Raw genomic sequence first — 25,693 nt, 5'->3', positions numbered from 1 at the left:
TGTCTGACCTTCAGTGGACATGTGTCTTACATAGGACACTCCCCTTACACCCCAGCATGAGATCAGCCTCTTTGCTCCTGCCTCGCAGCACTGGCTGTGTTCAGTCTGTGATCCCCGCTCACCCTCAGCTCTCCGGCAGCACTACTGCTGTCTAGCGAGTTACTTCCCATTCTGCAGCTGTGCATTTGATTGTGCCTTCCTAAGTGTAGTACTTTGCGCTTGTCTTTATTGAATTTCATCTGGTCGATTGCAGACCAAGGTGTGGAGGTGGGTTTGAATTCTAACCCTGCCCTCCAAAGCGCTGGCAACACCTCCCAGCTTGCTGTCAGCCACCGATTTTATAAGCATCCTCTCCACTCCGTTATCCACGTCATTAATGAAAATATTGGCTGGCACCTGACCCAGGACAGACCCCTACTAGATACGTCCTCCCAGTTTGACAGGAAACCACTGATAACTCCTCTTTGGAGGTGGTTTTTTCAACCACGTGTGCAACCACCAAATAATTCCATCTAAGCCACATTTCTCTAGTCTGCTGACCACACAGTCACGTGGGCCCGTGTCAAAAGCCTTGCGAAAATCAAGAGCCATCACATCTATTGCTTCCCCTCAGCCATAAGGCCAGTAACCCCGTCAAAATACTGAAGCCGAATACGAGGATATGAGAATAAATACTTAGCAGCTGCTCGGATTGAGCTGTATAAGTCACTAGACGTGATGGAGCATTATGCAGCACGGGGGCTGGTGGGCAGGACTCCTGGGTTTACCTCTGCCATATAGCTGGTCAGATCTGGGCCCCACTGGGTCGGGGGCTGCACAGACACTTGGGAAGACCTGGTCCTGCCCCAAAGATTCCAGAAGAGAATCATCCCTAGTTAGGAGCCTGCAGTTCAAGGCCCCAGTTCAGGAGCATATCCCTGTTCAGGAGAGCACGTTTAACCCTAAGCAAGCGCTTTCCTGAACAACGTGCAGTGGGTGGACCGTTTTCCCACCAGGAGGGTAATTAACCATTAGAACAACTTGCCTAGTGATGTGATGGAGTCACCATCCCCTGACGTCTTTAAATCAAGACTGGCTGGCTTTCTAAAAGCGACACTCTGGCTCCATCTGAAGTTGTGGGCCTGGTGCCAGAATCCCTGGGGTTGGTTCTCTGGCCTGGTCTCTATGCGGGTCTTAGACGCAATGACTTTCTGAAGGCGAAACCTTTCCTGAATCAGGCCCAAAGTCACAGCTCGGCTCTGGCCCCGTGAACACTCGGGGTATCAATCCAATGTGACCTCAGCCCACTTATGAATTATCCTGTCCTGAGCTGTCCCAGGGCGTCAGACCCTTCGGCAGAGCCTGGCGCAGATGAGGTCTCTGCGTTTCAGTACAACAGCAGGTCCCCGCCCCATTCACACGCCCATTCAGCGGGTGTCCCCCTCCCTCGGAGGCGAGTGGGGCTTGTCGCTGGCTGGAAGGCAGGGACCGTGGGGACGTGCTCCTGGGTCTGTCTCGCTCAGTGCGTCTGAGAGGCGGACGGGGAGGCAGGAGAATCAGGAGCTCGTCTCTGGCAGTGGTCGCTCCTGGGGTGAGGGAGCTGCCTTTTATTTTTTGTGGGAACAAAGCACTGGGGAAAGGAGCTGGCCTGACAGTGCAGGGGCATTGTGTAACCCACAGTGCAGCCGCTGGTTCTGTGCCGAAGGGACCACCCCATTAAGTGCCCTCAAAGCACAACCCAGTGGACACCCAGACTAGGGTTAGTGCTCCTCGTTCACTGAGCTCAAAGCCCTTTACCCAGGTGACAAGGCCCATTATCCATGTTGGACAGATGGGGAAACTGAGGCAGCAGCAGGGCAAGGGACGTAGCCAGGGTCAGGTGGCAGGTCAGCTGGGAATAGACCCCACAACTCCTGACCCTCATGCTGATTCCCTAAACCGCTGGGCCCCCTGCAGCAGGCTCCTCCTTGAGCGCTGCCTTTAATTAGGCATCAGGAGCCGGTTACACAGTCCCAGCAGGTCCCTGGGCCCGTCCAGTCCTTGTCCTGGCTTTCTCTGCTGAGCCTGCCAAGAGTGGTGCAAATTAGGACCAGAAGGGTGGGGTGGGGCGGGAGGGGGAGGGGTAACCCCCCGCCTTGCGAATTCCATCTCGTAAAACACCCAGCGCCAGTGGCTGTTCTGGCACAATGGCATGACAGTGGGTCTCAGCGGCAGCCTGATCACTGCCCGCCCTCGTCTCCCATCCTAGGGGCAGCAGACCCCGCAGATGCCATGCAGCTGATCCGCCTGGAGGAGCCATGCCGGCTTAGCGCCATTCAGCCCCGTGCGGCTGATTTCCCTCGGGGTCAGCTGCCGAGAAATGGCCACGCCGGCTGCGGGCCCCGTGAGCTCTGACTGGGCGGCTCCGCTTCGCTTCGTGTGGCAGGGAACTTCTGCGCCAAGCTCCAGCTCCTCTTAGAAAACAGGCTCTTGTCACTCGGCCCAAACGAATCTGGCTCCAGAGCTGGCTCCCTAGTCCCTACCCGAAGCCATCACAGCCGCCTAACTCCGCTGTGAGATGGCTGCGCCGTTACCGAGCCCGCTGGCTGCAGCATAAGAAGCAGGAGCAGACAAACGGCTCAGGAAGCAAAGCTCCCATCTCTGTGTCACAAACTACGGCCAGGCGCTGCAGGGCGCAGACCCAGGGCCTTTAGCACCAGCCTAAGCACTTGATCTGAAGGGGCTGCTGGGGCAACCACTAGAGGGAGCCACAGCCACACAGGGTCAGCTGACCCAGCCACGGGAAAAAGCCACAGCGACGTATAAAGAGGAGCAGAAATGCTAGTAAATTGAGATTTTCTTTTTCAGTGGCGGGCATCAAAATGGGTCTGGGGAGGAGAGACAGGCAGGGGCAGAGATAGCAGACAAAGGGCTGGATTCTCCCCTCCCATTCAGGGTTACTCCAGATTTACACGGGGCGAGAGTGAGCGGAACTGGGCGCTTCAGAACAAGGACTCGGTGTGGGGCTGTATACAAACGAGCCTGGCCTCGGCTGAGATCTCCAGGTGCTACCGGAACATCCTAATAACTAAGAATAAAGGCAGGGGGAAGGAAAGGCCTTTTCATTGCTGCAACCATAACAATCATTTCTCGGAGCCCAGTTCTGCTCTCAGCAACGCCGGTGAAAATCCAGGAAACTCCAGCAGTGAACGGAGAATCTGGTGCTCAGGCCTGGCAGTCAGTGGATGGGCAGCGAAAACTCCCCAGCCCCCGTGCCACACGACTGCCCAGAGCATAAGCTTTTGGGGCCAGAGCCCGTGCATTTGTTCTTGGTGCACCCAGCGCCTGGCTCATGCGGGGAGAGGCCCTCGTGGCACTATTGCAATACAAATGCAGGCGTGCCACCCCCAACCCTTCAAAAATCAGGCAGGAGGCCCCCAAATCGTTCAATTTTTTTTTAAATTGGGATCTTATTTGCCTGCAGCTTTCCTAGCCTTGTTAAAAAAAAAGCTGAGAGTCTCACACACTCTCCTGACTCCTGGAACTGGAGCTTTAAGGGAAAAAAAATCAGCTAGTGTGAGACTGGGACAAGTCGTTTCCCCTCCCAGGAGAAAAATACGTTACCGGCTGTTGTAAAAACGACGGTGGTCAGTTGTTCTCTGTGCCCACTGACTGTACAATCAGCTGCAGCCAGCTTAACCTGCAGCCAGGGCGATTTAGGAGACCCTGGGTTGTTGTCTCTGGAACAGGCTTCCAAGGGAGGTCGTGGAATCCCGGCCATTGGAGGTTTTTAAGAACAGGTTGGACAAACACCTGCCAGGGATAGCCTAGGCCAGTGGTTTTCAATCTACTTGCCATTGTGGGCCACATATGCAGCTCTCGCTGAGTTATGTGGGCCGCATCCACACACTGCATATGGCCCTGAGGACGTCACATGGGCGCAGCTGTGTGCTGAGTGGGCCACAAGCGGGCGGCAGGTTGAGAACCACTTGGCGAAGGGGGCTGGACTTGATGAATTTGCCCGGTCTCTTCCAGCCTGCCATTTCTGTGAGTCTGTGAAAATCGTGAGAGTTGGCACCACTGCCAAGAATAATAATCATAAAAGAACCAACAACCGGTCTGTGAAATGAATGGCTGGTAAATTTCCAACACGAAAGAAAAGGGACTAGAATTTAACAGCGAATACAATCGCGTTGTGTGGCCAACAGCCACCCAATCTCCACTCAACCCCCTCCTTTAAACTCACCCCCGATGCAAAGCCCACCTCAGAGAACACAGCACTGAATGAAATGCCCATCAGCACCATCGATGAACATCTGTCACTTCTGTGCCACATGGTGCTTTAGAGCCCAGAACAAAAATGGCTAGTCCCTTCCTGAGATGCACCGAGCAGCTCTGTTAACCTAGCCCCAGATCCTGAGAGGCATTTGCTATGTTCATGGCACGCACACAGAGAAGTTAGAGAAAAACCTAAATCCTTGGCTGGGAGGTTACAACATAACACTGCTTTATTAATTAGCATTCAGAAGGATAAGACACAAGAACCAAAGAGAAAGAGAGAGAGAAAGCAGGCTGCTCACTGAGGCAGAGGCACAACTCACTCCACCTTATTCTAGATGAATTGCTGCTAGCTAAGCCAGCTTGCATGCTTCCCTGCAGAGCCCCCTAGCCTGCAAGCAGGATCAGGAAAACACCCTACGCATTTAAAGTACCAGCTTTTCATTTTAATACGGTTTTCAATATACTGCAGTATTTGGGCACCTAACGCCAAGTGATGTCAATGGGAGTTAGGTGCTTAAATACCTTTGAGGCTCCAGGCCCTGCTGCCTTTGGGAAATCTGCTCAAGAACAGGGATTTGTATAGGTGGTTGGCTGGAGAGCCTCAGAGGGAAGGTGCCATGGAGGTGCAAGTGAAATCATTGTTAAGCCTCACTGTGATTCCATCACTCAAGAGACAGCTGACTAGGTTGTGGGTAGATCCCTCTTTCCTCGCTTGACATGGTTTTTCTGTCCCCCCTCCCGTTTCCGGTCACCGTCCCACCCCTCACCCCATCCAGGTTTGGTTCCAGAACCGACGCGCCAAGTTCCGCAAGCAAGAACGGGCGGCAAACGCCAAAGGGGTGAATGGCGGCTCCTCGGCCAACAAGAAATCTGACCCGCGCTCCTCTTCGGAGGACGACGAGTCCAAGGAGTCCAACTGCAGCCCCACCCCGGACAGCACCGCTTCACTGCCCACCACGGGCAGCCTCAACAGCCCCGGGAGCAGCCTGAGCCCCAGCCCCGGCACGGGGCAGGGCCTCGGACCCAGCCACGCCGCCCAGTCCTTAAAGGCTCCCATCTGGCCAGGGGTCAGCACCAGCAACGGTGCCACCAACACGGCGGAGCTCCTGAAGGCGTGGCAGCCGGCCGAGGCCATGCCAGGACCGTTCTCCGGCGTCCTCTCCTCCTTCCACAGGAAGCCCAACGCCCTCAAGACAAACCTGTTCTAATGACCGGGAATGGACCGCGCCAAACAAACATTGCCAACTCCTTCGTGTGCCATTGTGTGCGACATCAACTATCTCTCCCCCTCCGCCCCCTTCTCTAGCTAGTAGTCTCCAAGGTTCCTCTCTCTGTCTGCAGAGCCAGGTAGACCCCCTCAGGCCTCCGGGGAGGCCCAGATTCTCCCAGGCTGGAGGGAAGTACTGAAACAGACACCCGGCGGAGCCATGCCTGCAACCCACCATCTCGTCCGTGCTTCTAGCAGTACCCAAGAGGACAAATGATGCACCCCCCCGGACTGAACTGCCCCTCACCCCACACATCCCTAAGGAGGTCGACCTCGCCCAGCCGTGAGGCCGGCTTAGCGACTACCAAGCAGCTTCCCTTGGGGTGGGGACCAGTGCGGCCGGCCAGGCACTCACCTCTTGTAGAACAGCTGTGTGGTGGATCAGTCACTGGGGAAGCTCTCCGCCAACGTGCACAGGGCTCTGGCTGAGAAACATCACCTTCTGCTGCCACCACTGTTCTCCTGGCGTGCTTAGATCGCAGTGGAAGAGTGGTCTCCTTTTTGAGCTCCTGGGATGCCAGGGTCCCCTGGGTGTGCAGTGGTCTCCAGACCAGGCCGGGCTTTGCCTCATTTTAAATGTTGTACATACGTAGCTATATCTAGGGAGGGGGAGTACCCCAACGGCCAGCAGCCCAGGGAAGAGGGGGCGTGGAGGACAGCTAATCCTTCTGCTGAGAAACTGGGAGTCTTCCCTAGTGTGCCATTGAGCCGTTAGCCACGGGCAGGGCAGGCGTGGGAGGGTGTTTCGTGGCCCTGTTGGCCAGAGGCCTACGCTAGCCATCTCTTGGGTAAGATGCAGTCAGGGACAGAGCAGAGAGCATGTTTCTTTAGCTTCTCATGACCCCTTAAGGAACCAAGGAAGGGGTGTAACAGCCCTGAGTAGTCCTGGGGATGCAGGTGGGTGTAGTGGAAACTGTGATTGGACAGTCCCTGGTCAGAAATAGCCAGCTTCTCTCCCCCAGAACGGCCATTCACCGTGACCCCCATCCTGAGAGGTAGCAGGGCTCTTCTGTCCACTCCTGGGTCGCCGCTGCAGCTGGAAACCTGGCGTAAGTTCAGCACCAACTCCACCTCACCACGGGGAGATGTGGATGGGCCCCTTCTGAACCCATCCAACTGTTTTCGGGAACCACCAGGCCCGGCTCCTTGGGGCCCACTAGAGGAAGGCTCTAGCACCCTCCCGCTTAGCCCCAGACCGGAGGGGTGGCCATTTTGAAAGACTGTCCGTGGCGATGCTCTTCCCCACTGACTCCTACGACGTAACACTGTGATTGAAACTACCGCAGCGGGCAGCCGGCGCCCCAGGGCACTGGACTGGTTTCTCCGTCAAGCCAAGCGAACAATCATTAACTGGACCCTTGCGATGCCTTCTCCATCCAGTAGAGGGCAGGTCTGAGGCCGCCAGGCAAAGGAGAGGCACTTTCTTTCGGGTGTGGCCAACGTTGATAGTTTCTTTTATTGCTCAATGTTGAATTTCAGTCGAGACATTGCCCAGCGGTGGAAGGAGGGAAGAAAGCACTTTATGGCGGGGCTGGGCAGGCCAGCCGACCCTGTCTTGGCATGTACCTCGTTGGGTGAGCGAGGATCAGAACAACAAAGGCACGGGGAGGACTGCCCATGGCTTCTGCAGACAGTTGCTAGCAGCGCCTGGATCCACTATCCCAAACTCCACTGCTGCAAGGACCCCGGAGAGCCAGCAGGGACAGCTGGACCGTGCTCCTCAGGTGCAGAAAGGAAACCAGGCCAATACGTCTGTTTAGGACCCCGCATCCCACCGGATGCAAAGCGTTTCACAGACTGTGCACAGAGGGACCCCGCGCCCGCCCCTCCAACGCTGTTCCCGTTGTCACTGCTCCAGGAAGTGGAGACGAACGCTGTGTCCAAATGGCGCCGCGGAGGGCACTGGAGGGAGGTGGGATGACGTCACGCTTCCGGTGGGCGAGGACCCCAGGATTGGTGACTTTCTGGCAGAGATAAGGGCCACGGTCCATGCATGGTCCCTGGAAGACGACCCCTCCAGCGGCCAGCACTGCTCACTAGCAGGCAGGGTCACGGGGAGCCCCTTGCCTCGGACACCGTGTCAGGGCGTTGACTGACTTCCCCGCAGCACAGCATCTCACCCAGCCACCAGGCTGAGGTAGAGTTTGGCCCTGACTCTACCAGAAGGACTCCCCCAGCCCAGGCGCCTGCACCACCAGGGTGTCTCTTGAAGGTCGCTGACCGGGCCCAGCCCTGTTGACCTGGGACGATCTAAGGAGCAATGGCTGCAAATTGCAGACACCTCAGACACTGACGTTAACGCCCAGACTGCTTCTGTGCTGCCAGGCTCAGGCCTCTAGTTTTCAAAGACGCCTGTGGAGAGAGCCGTGACTCATGCCCCTCTTTCCTTGGGGACGGTGAGGGCAGAGGGAGCTGCATGGTCTTGCCAGCTGCAGACTGCTCCGGAAACAGACCATGGGCAATATTAACAAGTATTGAACATCTAGGAGCTTGGGAAGGCCTAAGAGCTGCTGAGGGTGGGACAGGGCTGGGGGGTCTAACCAGAACTCAGAAGGGACCAATCCCTGAATGTCTATTGCGCCCAGAACTCACAGCCACAGCACGCCCAGTCACCGCAGCAGTGAGTTCCAAAGATGCCTAACTCAGTGAGGTGCCCAACCCCCACTGGAATACTATAGGAGTTGGGTGCTCGTGCTGTGCCTGTTGTCACAGAGCAGACCCCTGCGGAGGGAGGAAATGGGTCAGAGGAGATGCCGGAGGCTGCCGAGGTCTTGTCACAAAGCCTCTGGCTTCAGGCAGGTGTTAGCAGAGGATTGGTCTGGTGTGACCCTGCTGAGATTAGCATAGCTGCGTGAGCTGGGGGTGTGTGTGTGTTTGTGTGTGTTCTTCACAGAGATGGTGGGTGCCAGATCAGTGCCATTTGTAGTTACAGCCGAAGCCTGTTCCCATGGACACACCCACAAATCTACCTTCCACTGCCTGACAAACTCCTGAGCATCATGCATGGGCTGTGGCCACTGGCACCAAAGCGCATCGCAGGCGTTCCTAGCACCGGGGCAGTAGCTCTGCTTGTGGGTTCGTCAGCGGGGAACATCCCTCACTCGGGTGTGGGAGAGGCACAACAGGAAGAGGTATTTAGCCACTCTCCAGTTACATGATGTTATTATGTGTTCAGCCGGTGCTAGGGGTGAAGGAGCGATGGGATTCCATCCCTGGAGAATGTACCTCAGAGAGGAACCTACCCACGATGAACCTCATCTCCGGGGAGGTGCCTGTGCACGGGGAAAGTAAAAGGGTCGTTAATGTGGAAGAAGCAAAGTCATTAAGGTCCCCTGCAGATATGAGTAAAAGTTGCGGGGTCGGCTCTGCTGACTTCTGGCGCTTCCTCTGCCGTGAGGAACTGATCACTTTCTGTCCTCAGGAACCAGAGTTGAAAGCAGAACATCCCAAAGCGCAGCCGATAGGGTCAAGCTCATGAATTCAATGAGCCATCTAATAGGGGTGGTGAAGGGTCACCGGCCAACCCCCTTCCATTGAGCACTAGCTACGCAAACACTGCTCACTCACGCTTTTGTGCCTCTCACGGGTTCTTCCCTTGTCCTCGTGCACTCTGCTGGGTTTGGAAGCTCTGCTCCAGCGGTGAGGCCAGGCAAACAGGACGCAGCAGGGGCCAGGGGAGAAGGCACGTCCCTAATGCCACAGGGGCCAGGCGCATGCCCTGTATTCACAGAGGAGGGGGGCACTATCCCCATCAGGAGCGGCTCCGTAGCCTCCTTGGGCGCCGAGGTCCCCCCTCATTGGACGCTGTACGACTGTTGTTTTTTTTTAAACCTGTTCTGTAATTTATTGAACCCATTTGCCAATTATACTAATCCAAATAAAACTTAATTTATTGAAGAAGCCATTGGCCGACTCTGCTCTTCGGGAAGCAGGGACAGTAATGTGGTGGGGGAACCCCAGCTTGGACTGGAGAGATGGAGGATGGGGAATGTGACATGCCCCAGCTCACAATCCCAGGGTTAGCAAGGCCAGTTGGTGCCCTGCCCGAAGGTATCTGCACGCCCCCTTCCCTGCAGGTTACGCCGTTGTTTTAGTCTGGGATTCAGACCATGCCTAGCATCAATTCCCCGCCCTGGCACAGGGCTCGTCGGGGCCTAGGCGTGTGAAGCGGGCTGTCCCGAGTTCCAATCCCAGCTCTGAAACCGTCTCCCTCTGTGGAGTTGGGCAAGTCCCAGGCCCACTCTGTGCCTCGGTTTCCCCAATAGTACAATGGGGATAAGTGTCCTGACCCCCTTCCAGGAGAGGGAGGGTTACTAAATGCCTGGAGCGCATTGTGCTGTGAGGGAGCTGTCTCTGTCCATACTCAGCCTTCATGCAACCATGATAAAGAAAGTGGCTTCCTCTCGAAGGGAGACGTGAATTCCCAATCTGGGGCGCGGCCAGCAAGAGAGCACCCAAGAATGGGCAGAGGGGAGCTTGAAAGATCAGTTTCTTTTGCACCTTCTTAGCGCTGCTCACGTCACTCACCACTGAAACAGATAATGGAGCGGCTGGAACAGGACTCGATTAATACAGAATGAAAGGAGGGTAATGTCATTAATGCAAATCAGCACATCAGCCCCTCAGACAAATTGGGTATGTTTTTTTCGTCCAAGTTTGGTTGATAAAGGTAATAGTGTTGCCATCATTTATTTAGACGTCTGTTGGGTGTTTGACTTGGTGCCGCACAACATTGGCTGTTTTGCTCAACAACGTGCTCTCGGGATTATTTGGGGGGAAGCTCTCTGGCCTGTTTTATACAGGAGGTCATGTTAGATGACCACGGTGGTCCCTATGAAATGCAGCCACCTCTGGGGAGGAACGGGGCAGCTGTTTACCCGCCACGCAGCGCCACAGCACAGCGGTTTCGGACGGGAAGTGGTGAAGGCTACTGGGTGTGACTGGAACCCCAGGGGGAATTTTAGCCTCTACTCACCTCCTGAGAAAATGCCCTTGGGTCTGTAGCACAGGGTGGCTTGGCTGTTTCAGGCCCTGTTCCCAGCTCAGCGCAGAAGCAAGGCATTCTGGGGATGTAGTTTCCCAGGACTGATGGGAGTTGTATTAGGCAGCAATGCATGCTGGGAAAAGGGGTAGTATATAAAAAAGCTCCTTTTGCCCTGGTCAGAGATGGACTGGAGAGGAGAGGAGCTGTTGGGAGCTGTTCTCAGCCTCCTGATTCCCACCCCCAGGCAACGAGGGTTAGTCCTGCCTGTGTGGTTGGTGGAGGAGCTGCATGAGGAATGGGAGGATGGAGAGGAAAAGCCTGGACCCAAGTTTGTTTCTAATCTGGAACTATTGGAGGGACCTGGCGAGGGTGAATCCTGGGAACAAGTGGGGCCTGAGTGGGAGGTGTGGCTTGGAGATCTGGGCCAGGTACTTGCTTTTCTGTCTTGGGGCCCAGGGTGGAAACTGCTGACAGAGAGTGGGTGAGAGACGCCCGCCTCCCGCAGTGTATTGGCTTGATCCTGTTGAGAGGGGAGATGTGGACTCTCCTCCAACTGGACAGGGTGGAGGTTGGCTTGGTTTAGTCAGAGGGTTCAACTGCCCAGGCAGTGAGGGGGAAACTGAGGCAGTGGCCTACCCCATGGACTGGGTGGAAACCCAGAAGTGTTTACTTGAGCGGCTCCTTGCGGCAGAGCAGCCCCATCTGGGTTAAAGGAAGAGGCGGCAGAGCCTGGTTCAGGCAGAGCCGGCGCCAAGCTGGGTCCGTCTGTGCCCTGACTGCTCTGGAGAGTGGCTAAGAGGGGCTGCTCCTGTCAGGGCTTGTCACTGAGCAGCCTGGCCGGGGGACCCTGAGGTGCTTGGCCTGGGGACGAATGAGACTGTTTCCAGCTCCTCAAGGGGGTTGGGGATTGGGGGTCGGGATGTCCTTGTCGCCAACAGGCTGTGGGGAAAGACTATGGGGGAGCAGTCTGGGGAGACTCAGCATTGTGGCCTATCCCTGTAGTACAACCATCCCTTCTGCCTTGGGGAACGTGAGCCTCCCACCGGCCTCTCCCTACCCAGCACTCCCCATACATCCCTGCGCTCCTCTGACACCCCCCCCCCCAGGACTTTCTTCACTGGCTTCGGCTGGGCACTTTCCAGCCATCGTGCTCTGAGACTCGGGCCCTGTTCAATTCAGGCAAAGACAAGGCCTCTAGGCGTATTCTGAGAAGGCCCCTCTCCATGGTGGGCTCCCTGGCCCGTAGACGTCACATCTCTAAGGGACGTGGAACCCTCCACGCTGGAGACCTTCAGCACCTCCGAACTGAAGCCAGGAAGGGCTGAAAGTTCCCCCATTTACATGGCCCATGTTCAGGCAAGAAATAGAGGGGGATGCCCCAGGGACCTCATCTCTGCAGTCCACAGGCAGGTGACTCATGCCAAGGCCCTGCCAATACCCTGGCCTGGGGGGAAATTGCTCTGACCCCGAAGGTGCTCTTCAAGTCAGGCCTGTGTACGTGAGTGCAAGATTAGGGCATTGAATGGTGACTGGGCCTCTGAGTATGGTGAGGAAATAACCCAGGCAGGGCTGTCAAGGAAGGAGATTGTGGAGAAGAAAGGCTGGTGTTTCCACGGCACCTTCTGTGCTGGACGGTCCCAAATGCCTGATGAACCATCCATTAACAGACCGCTTCTGTCTGGGGTTAGGTGGAGGTAAAGGTCCAATCCTGCCTTCCACGTGTGATTGGCAGGGCTCCTTGCGGAAGGATCTCTCGTGAATAAGGGCTGCAGGGGCAGGCTTTGCGTCAGCCAGCAGAGATGGGACAGATCCATTTGGTCAGCTAGCCCCCAGCCCCAGCGCATGGCGGCTTCTGACTGCAGTTACCAGCACCTGGTCAAATCCAGCCTTTGCTGCCTCAAAGCATGGGGCTTCCGTCACTCCTGGGAGATTCCCCAGCCTCGAGCAGCTTTCCCCTTCCTAGGCCCTGTCCACACTGGGGATTTCTGACCAGGGGTGCCCAGCCAAGGATGCAACTGCACCAGCACAAACGCCCAAGGTCAACCTTCACCCTAAGGGTACGTCTACATGGCAATTAAACACCCATGGCTGGCCAGGGTCAGCTGACATGGGCTGGCCACGGGTGTTTAATCACTGTGTAGTGGTTTTCAAACTTTTTTTCTGGCAATCCAGTTGAAGAAAATTTTTGATGCCCATGACCCAACAGAGCTGGGGATGAGGGGCTTGGGGTGTGGCTCAGGGCTGGAGCAGAGGGTTGGAGGGTGGGGGTGAGGGCTGCGGGATGGGGCCGGGAATGAGGGTTCAGGATGGGTGGGGCTCAGGGTTGGGGGGGGCCTCCAGGTTTTGAGGGGGGCTCAGGGCTGGGGCAGGGGGTTGGGGTGCAGGATGGGGGTCAGGGCTCTGGGATGGAGGTGCAGGCTCTGGGGTGGGGTCAGGGATGAGGGTTTGGGCTGCAGAAAGGGGGTCCAGGTTTGTGGGGGGAGCTCAGGGCTGGAGTTGGGGCGCGGGCTTACCTCAGGCAGCTCCTGGTCGGGGATGCAGCGGGGATGCAGAGGCAGGCTTCCTCTCTGTCCTGGCACTGCAGACCACACTGTGTCCCAGAAGCAGGTCCAGCTCCTAGGTGGAGGTGCGCAAGTGGCTCCACATAACTCTTGCCAGCAGGCCCCGCCCCCCAGCTCCCATTGGCCAGGAACTGACCAATGGGAGTGCAGAGCCGGTGCTTGGGGTGGGGGCAGCGTGCAGAGCCGTGACCCCCACACCTAGGAGCCGGACCTGCTGCTGGCTGCTTCCAGGGCACAGTGTGGTGTGGAACAAGTAGGGGACTAGTCCATCGTAGCCAGGCAGCACCACCGATGGGACTTAACGTCTCAGTCAGTGGTGCTGACCAGAGCCTCCGCGGCCCAGGGCCTTACGTTCTGTACTGGGTCGCGACCCACAGTTTGAAAACCACTGGTCTAAGGAACTATTTGCTTTGACCTGGTGGCCTCTGCTTGAAACCAGGTAAGAACTAATGCAAATCCTGGCTCAACCTGTCTACATCAGGCCTGGCCATGGAGACTAAAATTGGAGCAAATGGCGAGTGTCATCCCCTTCTCCTATCTATCCCCCCTTGGCCATGCCTGTGTGTGGAGATGTGAATTTAAAACTGTGAGGTTGGAATACGGCCATTCTGGAGGATCCCTGGATTCCAGGATATGGAGAATTAAAAGCTCCAAGCACAACCTGACCCAATGGCCCAGATTCCCTGACCAGCTGGTGGACATAGTAGCAGCAAGTGTTAACGTCTCATTCTGAAGAAGTTGGCGAGGGCAGGGTTCAAAATTGGGCTTATAAAAAGACGACTTGCTGAGTCACTGTCTTGGAGCCGATAGACCCCAAATTGCAATGCAGCCATCTCTGGGGAGGAACCCGGCAGCTGTTTAACAGCGCACAGCAACACGGCTTGCCAGTTTGGGGCAGGAAATGAAGGCGAATAGCGTATCCGCTTGAGGCTGCAGGGGGAGCTAAGGGAGGCGGGATCAATGTTACTGAGACGGAATTTGAGCAGGACCTGAGAACTATCGTGTTGTGGGAGCTTTAATGAGCAGAAATAGTGAGGCCTTTGGTTTTACCCACCACCTGCATGCCGGCACTCCCCTCCCCTCCTCCACAGCACCATGGACGGGAATTAGGTCAGTACAGAGTCAAAGGGACGAGCGCCACCTACTGACTCACCAGCATGACTTCTGCTGCAGCTGGGTGGGTCTTGCATGGGCTCCCATCCCAGCAGTGACCCAGCCTGAGACCGAGGGAGGGAGAAAACACAGGTAGCAGTTTCTAAGCAAACAAGCCCTTTTATTACTTCAGAATGTGATACTCCTGGACATAAAAAGTGAACATCTCGCAAAGTCTTCAGATCCTAACACTTAATATTCTCGTCTCCTGCCTCCCCCGAGAAATAATATTAAGCATAAGAAGAGAGTTTCAAATAACAATTAAATTAAACATTAAAAAAATAGCTTGTGATTTCAACCACAACAAAAAACACAACACGACGGTAGTTTAGTAGGATTAAAGTCACACCAAACGCCTCGCTAACTAACAAAGAGACAAGGTGGGGTGCAGAGAGCCTGACAGGCCTCACGGGCACCGGCTCCTCCCCGTGCCTGATAGCTAAACCACATTGGAAACCAAACACGTCCTTCATTTCTCTGTGAGAGCCCCTTCATCACCACTGGAGATTCTCCTTGGGATGGGCAAAGGCTCCAATGACTTAGCGGAGTCCTCCAAGGATGTGTCTCCTGGGGCATGCATGCTCACCTCTGTATGGCTCCGGAAAAGCAGATGAGCATCGCTGCCTCCATTTTACAGATGGGGAAACCGAGGCACAGAGTGGTGAAATGAGCAGGCCAAAGGGCCAGGCAAGCAAGTCAGCATCAGAGCTGGGAACAGAAGCCAGGGCTCCTGACTCCTACTCCCATGTCCACAAACCAGTAGCTCAGAACAGCCTCTGAACAAGGCTCCAGGCCATCCTAGCCCAGAGATAGCTGTGCTAACACAGGGACAGCAGCCAGCCATGTTTCACTGACACCGACAGGCGGGTCCTCATTGGAACCAAATCACAGTGATGATCCCTTCAGTCGGAAAGGGAAATCGGTGAGCGGGGGCCTGCCCTCAGCACCAGCCTAAGGGGCTGTTCCCCGTGGCAGCTGGTGTCTTGAAATGAGAACTGTGCTTAAAACTGAACTGTGAACAAACCCAGTCACGAGTCCTGGCCGTGCCCTGGCCTTTCGCCCGTCCTTAAGGCTTGATCGCTCCCTGTGCCACTCAGCGCATCCCCTGGGATCTTCCTGATGGCTAACAGGGAAAGGCCTAGAGAAGTCAAGGAGGCAGCCCACGGCTTTCCCCCCCGAGATCACCGGCAAGGGGCTGAAAGGCGCTCACCCTGCCCGGAGAGCTGGCCGCAACCTCATCCAGCAACAGCTCCTGGCCACCGCCGCTGCCTCAGGCCGGATTCAAACTCGCCACAAAGCGGGAGAGCTTTGTATCGGCCCCCCACGCCACAGACTGCGGGATCGACCCTATGCGCAGCTGGCTCCAGAGTTAGAGGAGACGGCTGTTAACACCACACGCTTGCTCAATGCCTTTGGGTCCCTGTCGGGCGGCTGGTCCAGGTTAGCAGCCTGCCATTGCTACGAGCTAATGGAGACGGGGTTAGTGCCAGTGGGCGAGGGTGGGGCTGGCGGGGCATGGGGTCTCGCCTCATGTGGCCCACGCTGGGGGGGTCGAGTCGCCCAAGCCTGGCAAAGTGCCCCACTGCCTGCGTTCCCGCTTGGAACACGGCGGCCAAGCAGCCGCCCATGCGCTTCCAGCAACCAGGCTGACGTGCCCGGCCGTGGTGGGGGTGGAGAACTATGTTCCTCTTCAGGCCCTCGCTGGTGAAGGGCTCAGGGTAGGGCCTGCCCCGTCTCCATCCAGCCCAGGGCCTTGCAGACCAACCTCTTCAGTGCATAAGGGGCTGCCCAAGACCCCGAGTCAGTTACAAAGCGGCAGGCGGAGAATAGCTGGGAGGAGGCTGCGGAGAACTGGGGTTACGCCCCAGCAGCTAGAGCCTGTGTGGGCGGCGATGGGGGTGATCTCAGCTGTCTACACATGGCAGTGGAATGACCCACCCCGGCTCTCTGATTTAACAGGTGCCTATAAACGCTCTGGGTGCCGGAGCGCCACTCCCTGAAGGAAACTGGCACAGCTGGGTTTGGCAAAGGAGCCGCTTATGGTACTGGGGGAGCTATGATGTCCTTTGCAGTTACAATCTCGAGGCATTAGTGAAATAGCCTCAGTTTCCCTCTCCCCCAGCACACAGAGGAGCTGTCGGACGGGGCCTTGGGCATCTTGGCCTCTGAAGTGGGAAAAGAACCCAGGTGTCCGGAGCCCCAGTCCCTGGCATTAGAACTTTGGCCCTGCCTGGCTTGAAGGGAGGCAGCTGGGGTCCCAGACTCGCTTTCCCCGAGGGGGGGAATAAAGTGCCGGGTACAAACGCTGCCCCTGCTCTCATGGACGGTGGCAGATGAAGGCAGGACCCTGGGGTCCCCATGCCCGGTGAGGAGCAGCTAGAAGATAGGGCGGCAGGAGGCAGTGCATGGAGCCTGGCTGGATGCCTGATGGGCAGGAAGGATGCCAGGGAAGATTGGCCAGAGGGTGGCGCAGAAGCCTGGGCCAGGGGCAACCTGGGTTTAATTCCTGCTCCGCCACAGACTTCCCGTGACCCTGGGCGTGGCCCGTCGGCCCTGTCTACACTAGGAGTGCTTTAGCGGGCTCCTAAGGCGTAACTACGCTACAGCCGGGGAGGAGAGGAGATAATGGGGGCCAGAGGAGGGCGGAGGACTCAGGAGTGAGTGGAGGGACCACTGCCCCTGCCATCGGCTCCCACAGTCAAGGAGAAGGGCTGAGAGGGTCTTTACTCCCCCGCTGAGCCTAGACGCCCCTGCCTGCTCCAATTCTTCGCTGGCTCAGAGGCGCTGGGCGGAGAGACCGTTCCGGAAGCAGACAGCCCTCCCTGGCTAACCACAGGGCTGGGACGTATCCCAGGATGCCGAGACGCCTGGCGGGAGACAGGGGGCGGCTGTTTTGTCATGACCCCCATGGGGAAAGATCCAGCGCACTGGCAGGGAATTCCTCCTCGGCTCCGGGCCAAGCCTCCCAGGTTAATTCCAGCCTCTAACTCCTAGTCAGCGCCTGTCCCCGATGCCCCACCCTCCGGGCGGATGCAGGCTCGTGTCCCCACTTGGGCAGCTCGTGTGCCCCCCTCAATGGAGCGCTCCAGCCCCTTGCTCAGCCTGGTTGCTCCCTGGCGACCGGAGCGCTGCAACCCAGCGGCACCTGTGCCCTGGGAAGAGGGAGAGGCCCTGCCCGCCGCTGCCCACAGCGCTGCGAGCCCGCGGGATGCAGGGGGGCAGGAAAGGGCCTGGCTTGGCTGAAGGGGAAACTCCCTGCAAAGGAGGAGGAGAGGCCTAAACCCGAGCAAGCCCAGGCTGCCTGGCAATGAAACAAGACAAACTTTCTTCCCCTAGTTCAATAAATACGCAATAACTTAGGCAGCAGAGCGCCCTGCTCCCAGGCCTAGGCCACTTCCAACCCCCCAGCTGTGGGACTGCTCAGCCCACGAGCGGCTCTCTGCCCCCCTCCCACCCATCGCCCCCTCACTCTGGGTTGGCTCAGGCCCGATTCCTCCAGGAAGCCACGGGAGGCGAGGACAGGTAGGATCTGGGTCACCGTGGGGCGGCTCCTCCCCACTCCGCACCCACAGCCCCATCTCTGGGGTGCCCCCCTGCAGACGCAGCACTAAGCCAGTGTCCCACGTGCTGCCCTCGCCCCCCCCCATGGGGATGCAGCTCGTGGCTGCCTCGAGTCCCCTCCCTCCCCGCCAGGGGGAGGGGGGTGCAGGCACAGTGAAAGCCCCCGAGATCCCAACGTAGGAGGGGGCAGGAGGGGGACGGGGGATGCGAACAGGAGCGAGCGCGGAGCGGCACACCCGGGCCCTGGCGTGGGAGGCACAGATTCCTGCTACTTCCTGAGCTTCAGCAGGTTCTCCAGCAGGAGGCGCTTGTGGTTGGGATCCAGCACCCCAGCCTCCTCCAGGTCCTCGTCCGTGATGTCACTGGAAGGGGGGGAGAGGACAGGAGTCAGCAGCCAGCCCCTCTGTGGCCCTGGAGATCCGGTGACTAAATAGCCCCCCCTCTGATTGGAGAAGCACAGACACCAGTTAACCCTCGCAGCACCCCCACCCCAACAGCCACAGGCGGGGGATATTATTTACCCACACGAGTCAGTGGCAGAGCCCCAAATAGAACCCAGGCGTCCTGGCTCACGGTCCCCTGCTCTAACCACTAGGAAACACTTCTCTGACTTCTCACGTCACCAAGGAGACCCAGGCATCGGTGAGATCCCCCCACAGCATGCTTCTGAGGTGCCTGGAGAAAGCAGGGTTTGCCAACCGGGACCCCTGCCTGGGGTCAGTGACCATTCCCTGCCAGGAAGGCTGGTGGCGCCTACCCAGCGCCCTTCCCTGCCGAGACCTCCGCTGTGGGCAGACATGGCACCGTCACCCCACTACAGCAGGACAGGCGCGGGCGTCAGGCGACCGGAGCCGTGCACCAAAGCTGTGCCATGGAACCAGGTGTCTGGGCAAGAGGCACCTTGCACTACACGCCTGCACTAGCGGACCAAGCCCCTATAGAGGACCATATAGACTGCTGCCCCTCTCAGCTGATCCCGCTCTGGGAGAAGGTCCCCGGTTCTGCAGATCAGTGGCGCCCCCTAGTGGCACAAAGGCCAAGCTTCCACCCTGTGCTCCCAAACCCGTCAGCATGCTGGGATGGAGAGCGAGGGCCCCGGAGAGCCAGAAGGATGTTGGCATGCCAGGTCCGTGGAACGGCCGTGTCCCCAGCAGCTGGCATTTGCTAAGATTCTGGGCAACCAGGAGACGTCTCTACTCATCCGTTCTCCTCCTTGTACGCTCCCCACCCCGCCCCTCTCCCCATTCATCATGCTGCCCCTTATTGCCCCTGCCAACTGGGCAGATGTAGCTTGTTCAATCCCTCCGCCCCAGCGCTGGCATCACTCTCTGTGGCAGGCTGGGGCGATCTCACCAGCGAGGCTGTCCCCTCCCTGCCCCGTGCCCTGTGTCACCGCTGGCTGTCCCGTCACAGAGGCTGATCGCTCTCCCCACCGGGTGTCCCGCCCCTTCCTGCTCCTCATGTTCCCTGCTACCATGGACTATCTCGAGGGCCCGACCAAATTCACAACTATGAAAAACACATCACGGACCGCGCACTCAGACCTCCCCCATGAAATCGAGCTATTGGAGGGGAGGGAGAGGGGCAGGGCTCCCCGTGCACCGGGCTCCAGCTGCTAGTCCTGGGACGGGACACCGCCGCTCTCGAGGGGAGATCGGACCCACCTCCGGGTACTTCCCCAGCTGCAGGAAGCTCTGTGGCTGCGCAGAATGAGGGTGGCAATCCTGCGACCTCCCTATAACAGCTTTGCGACCCCCCCCACGACCTCCTTTTGGGTCAGGACCCCCACAGTTACAACACCCTGAAATTTCCGATGTAAACCTCTGAAAATGTGAAATTGACTCATTTTAAAACCCTCTGGCTGTGAAATGGACTGAAATGGACCCTGAATTTGGTAGGGCCCCAGCTGTCTCCATCCCCGCCCCCTAGGATGTGCCCATCTTCACTGCCCTGCCCCCAGCTTGGGCTCACCGCTCCTGCCAAGCCAGCGTCCCGCTGAGCAGGGTGGTGACGGTCAGGCCGGGCCCCCTCACCTGAGGAACTCCAGGTCGTCCCAGCCGTTGTGAATCAGCCCCTCCTCGTACCTCTCCAGCCCGAGGGCCAGGAGCCATTCGCCCACGCTGCACTCGCTCAGGCTGGAGCTGCTCCTCCCTCCCTGGCCCAGCGCCTACACAGAGCAGATGGGCACAGTGCATCAGGCACCGTGGGGCTCAGCTGCACCCCCCCCCCCCCCCGGGACCCTCCTGTGCCGAGCAAGGGGGCTAGTGCAACGGCTTAGCGCCTGCTCCATGCACGGGAAAACCCGACTAACCCAGGGCCTGGCTCCAGCACCTTCCGTCCCAGGACCCCAGGCACTGTGGACTGATGAATTCATGCCCCTGGGGGGTTGGGCAGTATCCGCAGGCCCATACCCCAGATGGGAAAACTGAGGCCCAGAGCAGGCCAGCGAGCTGCCCGTGGCCGTGCAGTGAGTCAGTGAGAGCAGCTTGGCTGAGCCCGCCCCCGTGTGCATGGGGCAGAGGGACATCGCAGAGGGACCCCAGAGGGAGGGCGCTGGGACCCCTGATCTCAGAGGGCCTGTGACAAGCTCCTGCATGTACCTCTTCAGCCAAGTCCTCCTCGATGCTCTCCCGGATGGAGCGGGGTGGGAAGGTGATGGGCCGGCTGTAGTCGGGGTGCATGCACCTGGGGGGCAGGTCCAGCCGCCCTTTGCTGGGCAGATGGGGGGCCGGCCGGCCCTGCTGCTCCCGCCCCAGGCCGCTGCTCCCTTTGCTGCCCGGATAATCCACCTCGCTCAGGGTCTTGGCCATCTGCAGCACCGAGCAGGAGCGATCGTCCAGGAGGCCTCCCTGAGCCTGGGGGGCGCTGGGGGGCTCCACCAGGAAGCCAGGTCCAGGGGGGAGGGGAGGCCTGGGGTGTAGCTTGGGTGGGGCCAGCTTGGACTCCAAGGGGTCGCTGAAGGCCACGGCAGCCCACGGCTTGGCAGTGCCGGGCGCCTCCCGGCCAGCTGCCCCACCCAGGTCCTTGGCGCTGGCGTAGAGAGGGTTTTCGGCCACCTCAAAGTCCACGGCCTTGGGCAGGGGTGGGGGCGGGAAGTCGGGGGGCGGCAGGTTGAGGGTGCCCGTGTCCTCGTCGGAGGAGCTCTCCTCGCCCCGGCCCGGGAGCGGCTGGCGGCGCCGCTCCGGCTGCACGGGCACCGTGATCTGCACTTTGTTCTTGGGGGCCGGCCCCTTGGAGGGGGTGGGGGGATCTGCGGCCAGCAGCTGATGCGGGACCCCCTCCAGCACGTAGTAGGCTGGGTTATTGAAGCTGTTCTTCGTGGGGCCGCTGTCGGGCTCCGAGGCCGAGTCCTGCTTGGACCTGAGGGCACAGGACGGGAGAGTGAGACCAAGGGGCAGGCAGGAGAGGCTGGTCCATGCAGCCCGCAGGCTCTTTGGGGCAAGGACTGTCTCGCTATGGGGTACGCACAGGGCTCAGGACCCCCTCTCAGCTGCCCCCCGGCTCTGGAGGACTCCTCTACCCCCGGCGTCTCTCCCCGATGGGACGGTCCCCGGCAGCCCCCTGGGACGTCACCACCGAGACACTTAGGCCCCCAACACTGGGGCTCCCCGACCGTTCTCCCTCGGGGGGATGTCCTGCCTGCGTTGTTCTAGCTCACGGTGGTACCAAGGGGGCCGTAGGCCCAGCTTGTCCCTCACTGACCTGGTCTGAGAGGTCTCCTCCCTGGAGGTGCCGCGGAGCGGGGCTGGCAGGCGGCCGGCAGGCAGGGTGCTGGGCTTCTCCAGCTCGTCAAACAGCTTCCCGAGGGGGCAGGCTGCCGTCTCCCCTGGCAGGGGCTTCCGTCCGGCGGATCTAGCAGAGAGGGGGAGACTATTGGTCAGTGGAGGCAGGGCCCGTCCATACCCTCCCCGCGCTGTGGTGCTGCTTCATCCGCCGTAGGCTGGGCTGAGCCTGAGGGGGGAACCGGGGGCCCCGGGGAGACACCTTCAGGGAGGAGAGGCCCAACCCACCTGGGTGCTGACGTCCAGGCCTGGGCTGCCTAGCACCAAGCCCAGTGAGGTGCAGGCCCAACTCCAGAGCTAGAAAGGTGCCAGGCAGCCTGTCCCCGTGGGCCCAGGCCGGACTGTACCCTACGGTCTATTCGCCAGCGCTTCAGACATCCCCAGGGATCAGACCCCCGCAGGATTTCCCCAGCTGTACACAGCCAGCACCGCACTGCGCCAGCGGGTTGCACTGACACCCGCTGCCCTTCACCCCAAACCTTCCAGCCCCAGACAACCCTGTCTGCCCATGGGAAGCTTCTTCAGCCAGGGCCCTGCCCCAAGAGCCACCCCCACCCCGGCAGGGTGGACCCTGCACTGCTCGCTGATCTCCCCTGAGACCAGGCCAGTGCAGAGCGTCACTGACCGTCCCCGTGAGTGACAGGGCGACACGCCCCCGGGGTATCCCTGCCTGGGAGGAGAGCACCCCTGCCTCCCCCACACCCCACCTGGCTTCTTCCCGGAGCGGCATTGCCACAGCCCGAACCCACCCCAGCCCACCCTTACTTGGCGTGCTCCTGGCTGGCCCGAGACCCCAGCGGCAGCTTCCCCTTGGCAGCTCCTGTTTCGTCCTTGTCGATGCTGATCCACTCTGCGGGCGGGAGAGACGCACACGCTCAGCGGCGGAGCAGGCCCCGTTTAGCTCCCTCGGTGCCTCGCCTTTGGGCACCCGGGCCTGGCTGGCTCGATGCAGTCCCAGGCCATGAGGATCCCACCCCCCGGCCCTTGGAGGGCTCCTTCTACCCACCTGGCACCATCTCGCTGGCTCCCCAGCTCTGGGGGTGAGTGGGAAACTTAGCCCCCAGAGTCCTTGTCTCTCGGGCACCCCCAGCGGTGGCGAGATGGAGCCAACCCCAGCTATTCACTAGATCAGAGGTGGGCAAACTACCGCCCGTGGGACCCTCCTGCCCAGCCCCTGAGCTCCTGGCCCAGAAGGCTAGCCCCTCAGCCCCTCCCCCGCAGCCTCGGCTCGCCCCGCCGCCAGTGCAATGCTCTGGGCGGTGGGGCTGTGAGCTCTTGCTGGGCCTGACCCCGTCTCTGAGCTGCACGGTGGTGTGGCTGGCTCCAGCTGGGCGGCACGGCTGCCTGTCCTGGTGCTCTGGGCAGCATCGCCAGCCACCAGTGCTCCAGGCAGCGCGGTAAGGGGGCAGGGGGGATTGGATAGAGGGCAGGGGAGTTCGGGGTAGTGGTCAGGGGGCGGGGGTGTGGATAGGGATAGGAGCGGTCAGAGGGTGGGAAACAGGGGGTTGAATGGGGGAAGGGGTCCAGGGGGGGCAGTCAGGGACAGTCAAGGTCCGGGGGCCGTCAGGGGACAGGGAGGGATGGATGGGGCAGAGGTCCTGGGGGCAGTCAGGAGGGGGTTGGATGGGGCAGCGGGGGGCAGTCAGGGGCAGTCAGGGAGAAGGGGTGGCTGGATGGGGCAGGGATCCTGGGGGGGCCATCAGGGGACAGGGAACGGGGGGGTTGGATGGGGGCTGGGGGGCCAGGCCACGCCTGACTGTTCGGGGACACTCCCCTAACCCACCCTCCATACAATTTCGGAAACTCGATGTGGCCCTCAAAGTTTGCCCACCCCTGCACCTGATGGTACCACCTTCCCCACGGCTGGCGGCCTGGCCTGGATTCAAACCCTGAGCCACGCAATAGCAGCGGCCCGGCTCCAGCCTGCGTCCCTGCTTAACTGGGGAACAACATCCCAGCTTCTAGGCAAATCCCCCCCGGCTGCTGGCTAATGGCTCCATCGGACCATGCAATCAGCTGCGGCAGTCGGGCCGTGTAACCCCTTGGAGCCCTGGGTGCCTGGCAGGCAGCCCCTGAAAGGAGGAAAGCCCCCCCAACACACACACACTCACCGTAGAGCCTCTCCCGGGTGCTCATCCGCTCGGCTGGGACCCGGACCTTCATGGAGCCCCGGATGTTGCCCGTCTCCTCCCCGCGGTGGGACAGGTAGGTGAGGAACTGCTGGGTGGTGCTGCCGATCATGGACTTCAGGGCGATCACGCACTCGCCTGGAGGACGGGCGGGAGAAGAGGTGTCGGCGGGACAGCCAGCAGGCAGGCACCAGTCAAGGTTAACCGGGGAGGGGGGAGGGAAGAGGTTCCCATGGCACCGCCCTGCCCTCCCCTCCATCCCCAGCAATGTGACCCCAAAGGAGAGTGGCAGAGAGAGAAGATGCTGCAGAGACAGGTGGGACTCCCGCCTGCGAGAGCCGCTCCGTGACTGCTCTCGGGAGCCGAGCCCCTGGAGCGAAAGGCAGGTGGGGTGAGCAGCTGGGGCTCTGGACTGGGATGCTAGAGACCTGGGTTCGAGTCCTAGCTCGGGAACACGCTCCCTGGCTGACCCTGGGCAAGGCACTTTAGAGCTCAGCTGGGAAAGGAACAGAACGATGCTTCCCTAATGCCAAGGGGCCGTGGGGGGCTCGGCTACCGCAGTGCAGAGAGGGGCCTAGACAGGAGCTGTTGCATTATATACCAAGAATATCTACACTTGTTCTGAGGCCCAGAAGGAGGTGGGAGACAGACCAGAAAGTCTCCAGGTAAAAATAAAAGAGGGGGAGAAATAGGGGTGACATCATGGTAGACCACCAAAGCAGGAGGTGTTTCTACTACAAATAACAGGGCTATCCAGAATGCAAGCCCTAGTGACAATGGCGGGACTTTAACCGTGCAGCCATCTGATGGAAAAGGCAACACGCAAACTTTACAGCACGTTCTCGGGCTGTAGCAGGGACGACTCGTTGTTTCAGAAAGAGGAGGACGTAACCAGGGGGAAAGCCATTTTAGACTTCATTCTGAAAGACGCGGGCGTAGGGAGGAGGGTTTTAGGTTTATTAGGAACTGGAGGAGCCTTTTGGGAAAGGGAGGAGCCTGTACAGAAAGGATGGACTCCGCTAAACCAAAATGGAACCAGATTGCTGGGTGTGTAAACTTAAAAAGGTTGTAGAGGAGTTTTTAAGCTAAGTGCGGAGGGAAAGCCAACAGGTGCTGAGCACACGGTTCAGGACACAGACATCCCTTAGGGGAGGATCCGTTAACGGGGATTTTCTATATCCTCATAAGGAGGAGAGTATCGAAGTTGATAAAGTACAGGTAGGAACTGAAGAGAAACAGTCAAACGAAAAGGAGTCCCAGTCAGTTACATCACATGAAGGCAGACAGCCAAACATTGAGAAATGCTATCAGAGCTTGTCCACAAATGCAAGAAGTCTCAGTACTAAGATGGGTGAACTCGAGTGGGTGATATTAAATGAGAATGTTGGTAAGAAAGTAAGAATGGCCCTACTGGGTCAGACCAAAGGTCTGTTATGGCCCCTGTTATGGTCTTGGCCTTCACAACATCCTCTGGCAAGGAGTTCCACAGGTTGACTGTGCATTGTGTGAAGAAATACTTCCTTTTGTTTGTTTTAAACCTGTTGCCTACTAATTTCATGTGGTGACCCCTAGTTCTTGCATTATGAGAAGCAGTAAACAACACTTTCTTATCTACTTTCTCTACACCAGTCATGATTTTATAGACCGCAATCATATCTCCCCTTAGCCGCCTCTTTTCCAAGCTGAAAAGTCCCAGTCTTATTAATCTCTCCTCATACAGAAGCCATTCCATACCCCTCGTCATTTTGTTGCCCTTTTCTGAACCTTTTCCAATCCAATTTGGATGTAACAGACATCACAGAAACTTGGTGGAACGAGGATAACGAATGGGACACAGCGATACCAGGGTACAGAAGATATCGGAACGATCGAGTAGCTCGTGCCGGTGGGGGAGTAGCATTAATACAGTTGCTTTCTTTCCCATATTGCACCACTCCCCCAGCAGCCCTGTTCTTGCCAGATTCTGTGAGCAGGGCCTGACTCATACCAGGCCTCTGGTACAAGGGCTCATGTCTCAA

At 58.7% G+C, this 25,693-nt stretch overlaps 2 protein-coding genes across 3 annotated transcripts in view; one reads left to right on the top strand and one right to left on the bottom strand.

Moving 5' to 3' along the window:
* PHOX2A (paired like homeobox 2A) overlaps positions 1-5,447 on the top strand; it is a 10,602-nt gene extending 5,155 nt beyond the window's left edge. The window contains exon 3 of the mRNA XM_039518349.1: positions 5,016-5,447. Within this exon, the coding sequence (XP_039374283.1) occupies positions 5,016-5,447 (432 nt within the window). The remainder of the gene's footprint in view (positions 1-5,015) is intronic.
* Positions 5,448-16,173: 10,726 nt separating this feature from the next.
* Positions 16,174-25,693, bottom strand: part of INPPL1 (inositol polyphosphate phosphatase like 1) — a 70,181-nt gene continuing 60,661 nt past the window's right edge. The window contains exons 23-28 of one of the 2 annotated variants that reach the window (XM_039532552.1): positions 23,658-23,813; positions 22,312-22,396; positions 21,467-21,616; positions 20,365-21,124; positions 19,798-19,931; positions 16,174-18,126 (exon numbers count right to left, since the gene is read on the bottom strand). In XM_039532552.1, the coding sequence (XP_039388486.1) occupies positions 18,033-18,126; positions 19,798-19,931; positions 20,365-21,124; positions 21,467-21,616; positions 22,312-22,396; positions 23,658-23,813 (1,379 nt within the window). In that variant the 3' untranslated portion in view covers positions 16,174-18,032. The remainder of the gene's footprint in view (positions 18,127-19,797; positions 19,932-20,364; positions 21,125-21,466; positions 21,617-22,311; positions 22,397-23,657; positions 23,814-25,693) is intronic. The other variant, XM_039532558.1, reaches the window with a different exon arrangement.

This window comes from Mauremys reevesii, linkage group 1, assembly GCF_016161935.1.
Source record: "Mauremys reevesii isolate NIE-2019 linkage group 1, ASM1616193v1, whole genome shotgun sequence".
NCBI classification, from domain to species: domain Eukaryota; kingdom Metazoa; phylum Chordata; order Testudines; family Geoemydidae; genus Mauremys; species Mauremys reevesii.
The sequence above is the reverse complement of the archived record's forward strand: the minus strand, read 5'-3'. Positions and strand labels throughout refer to the sequence as shown.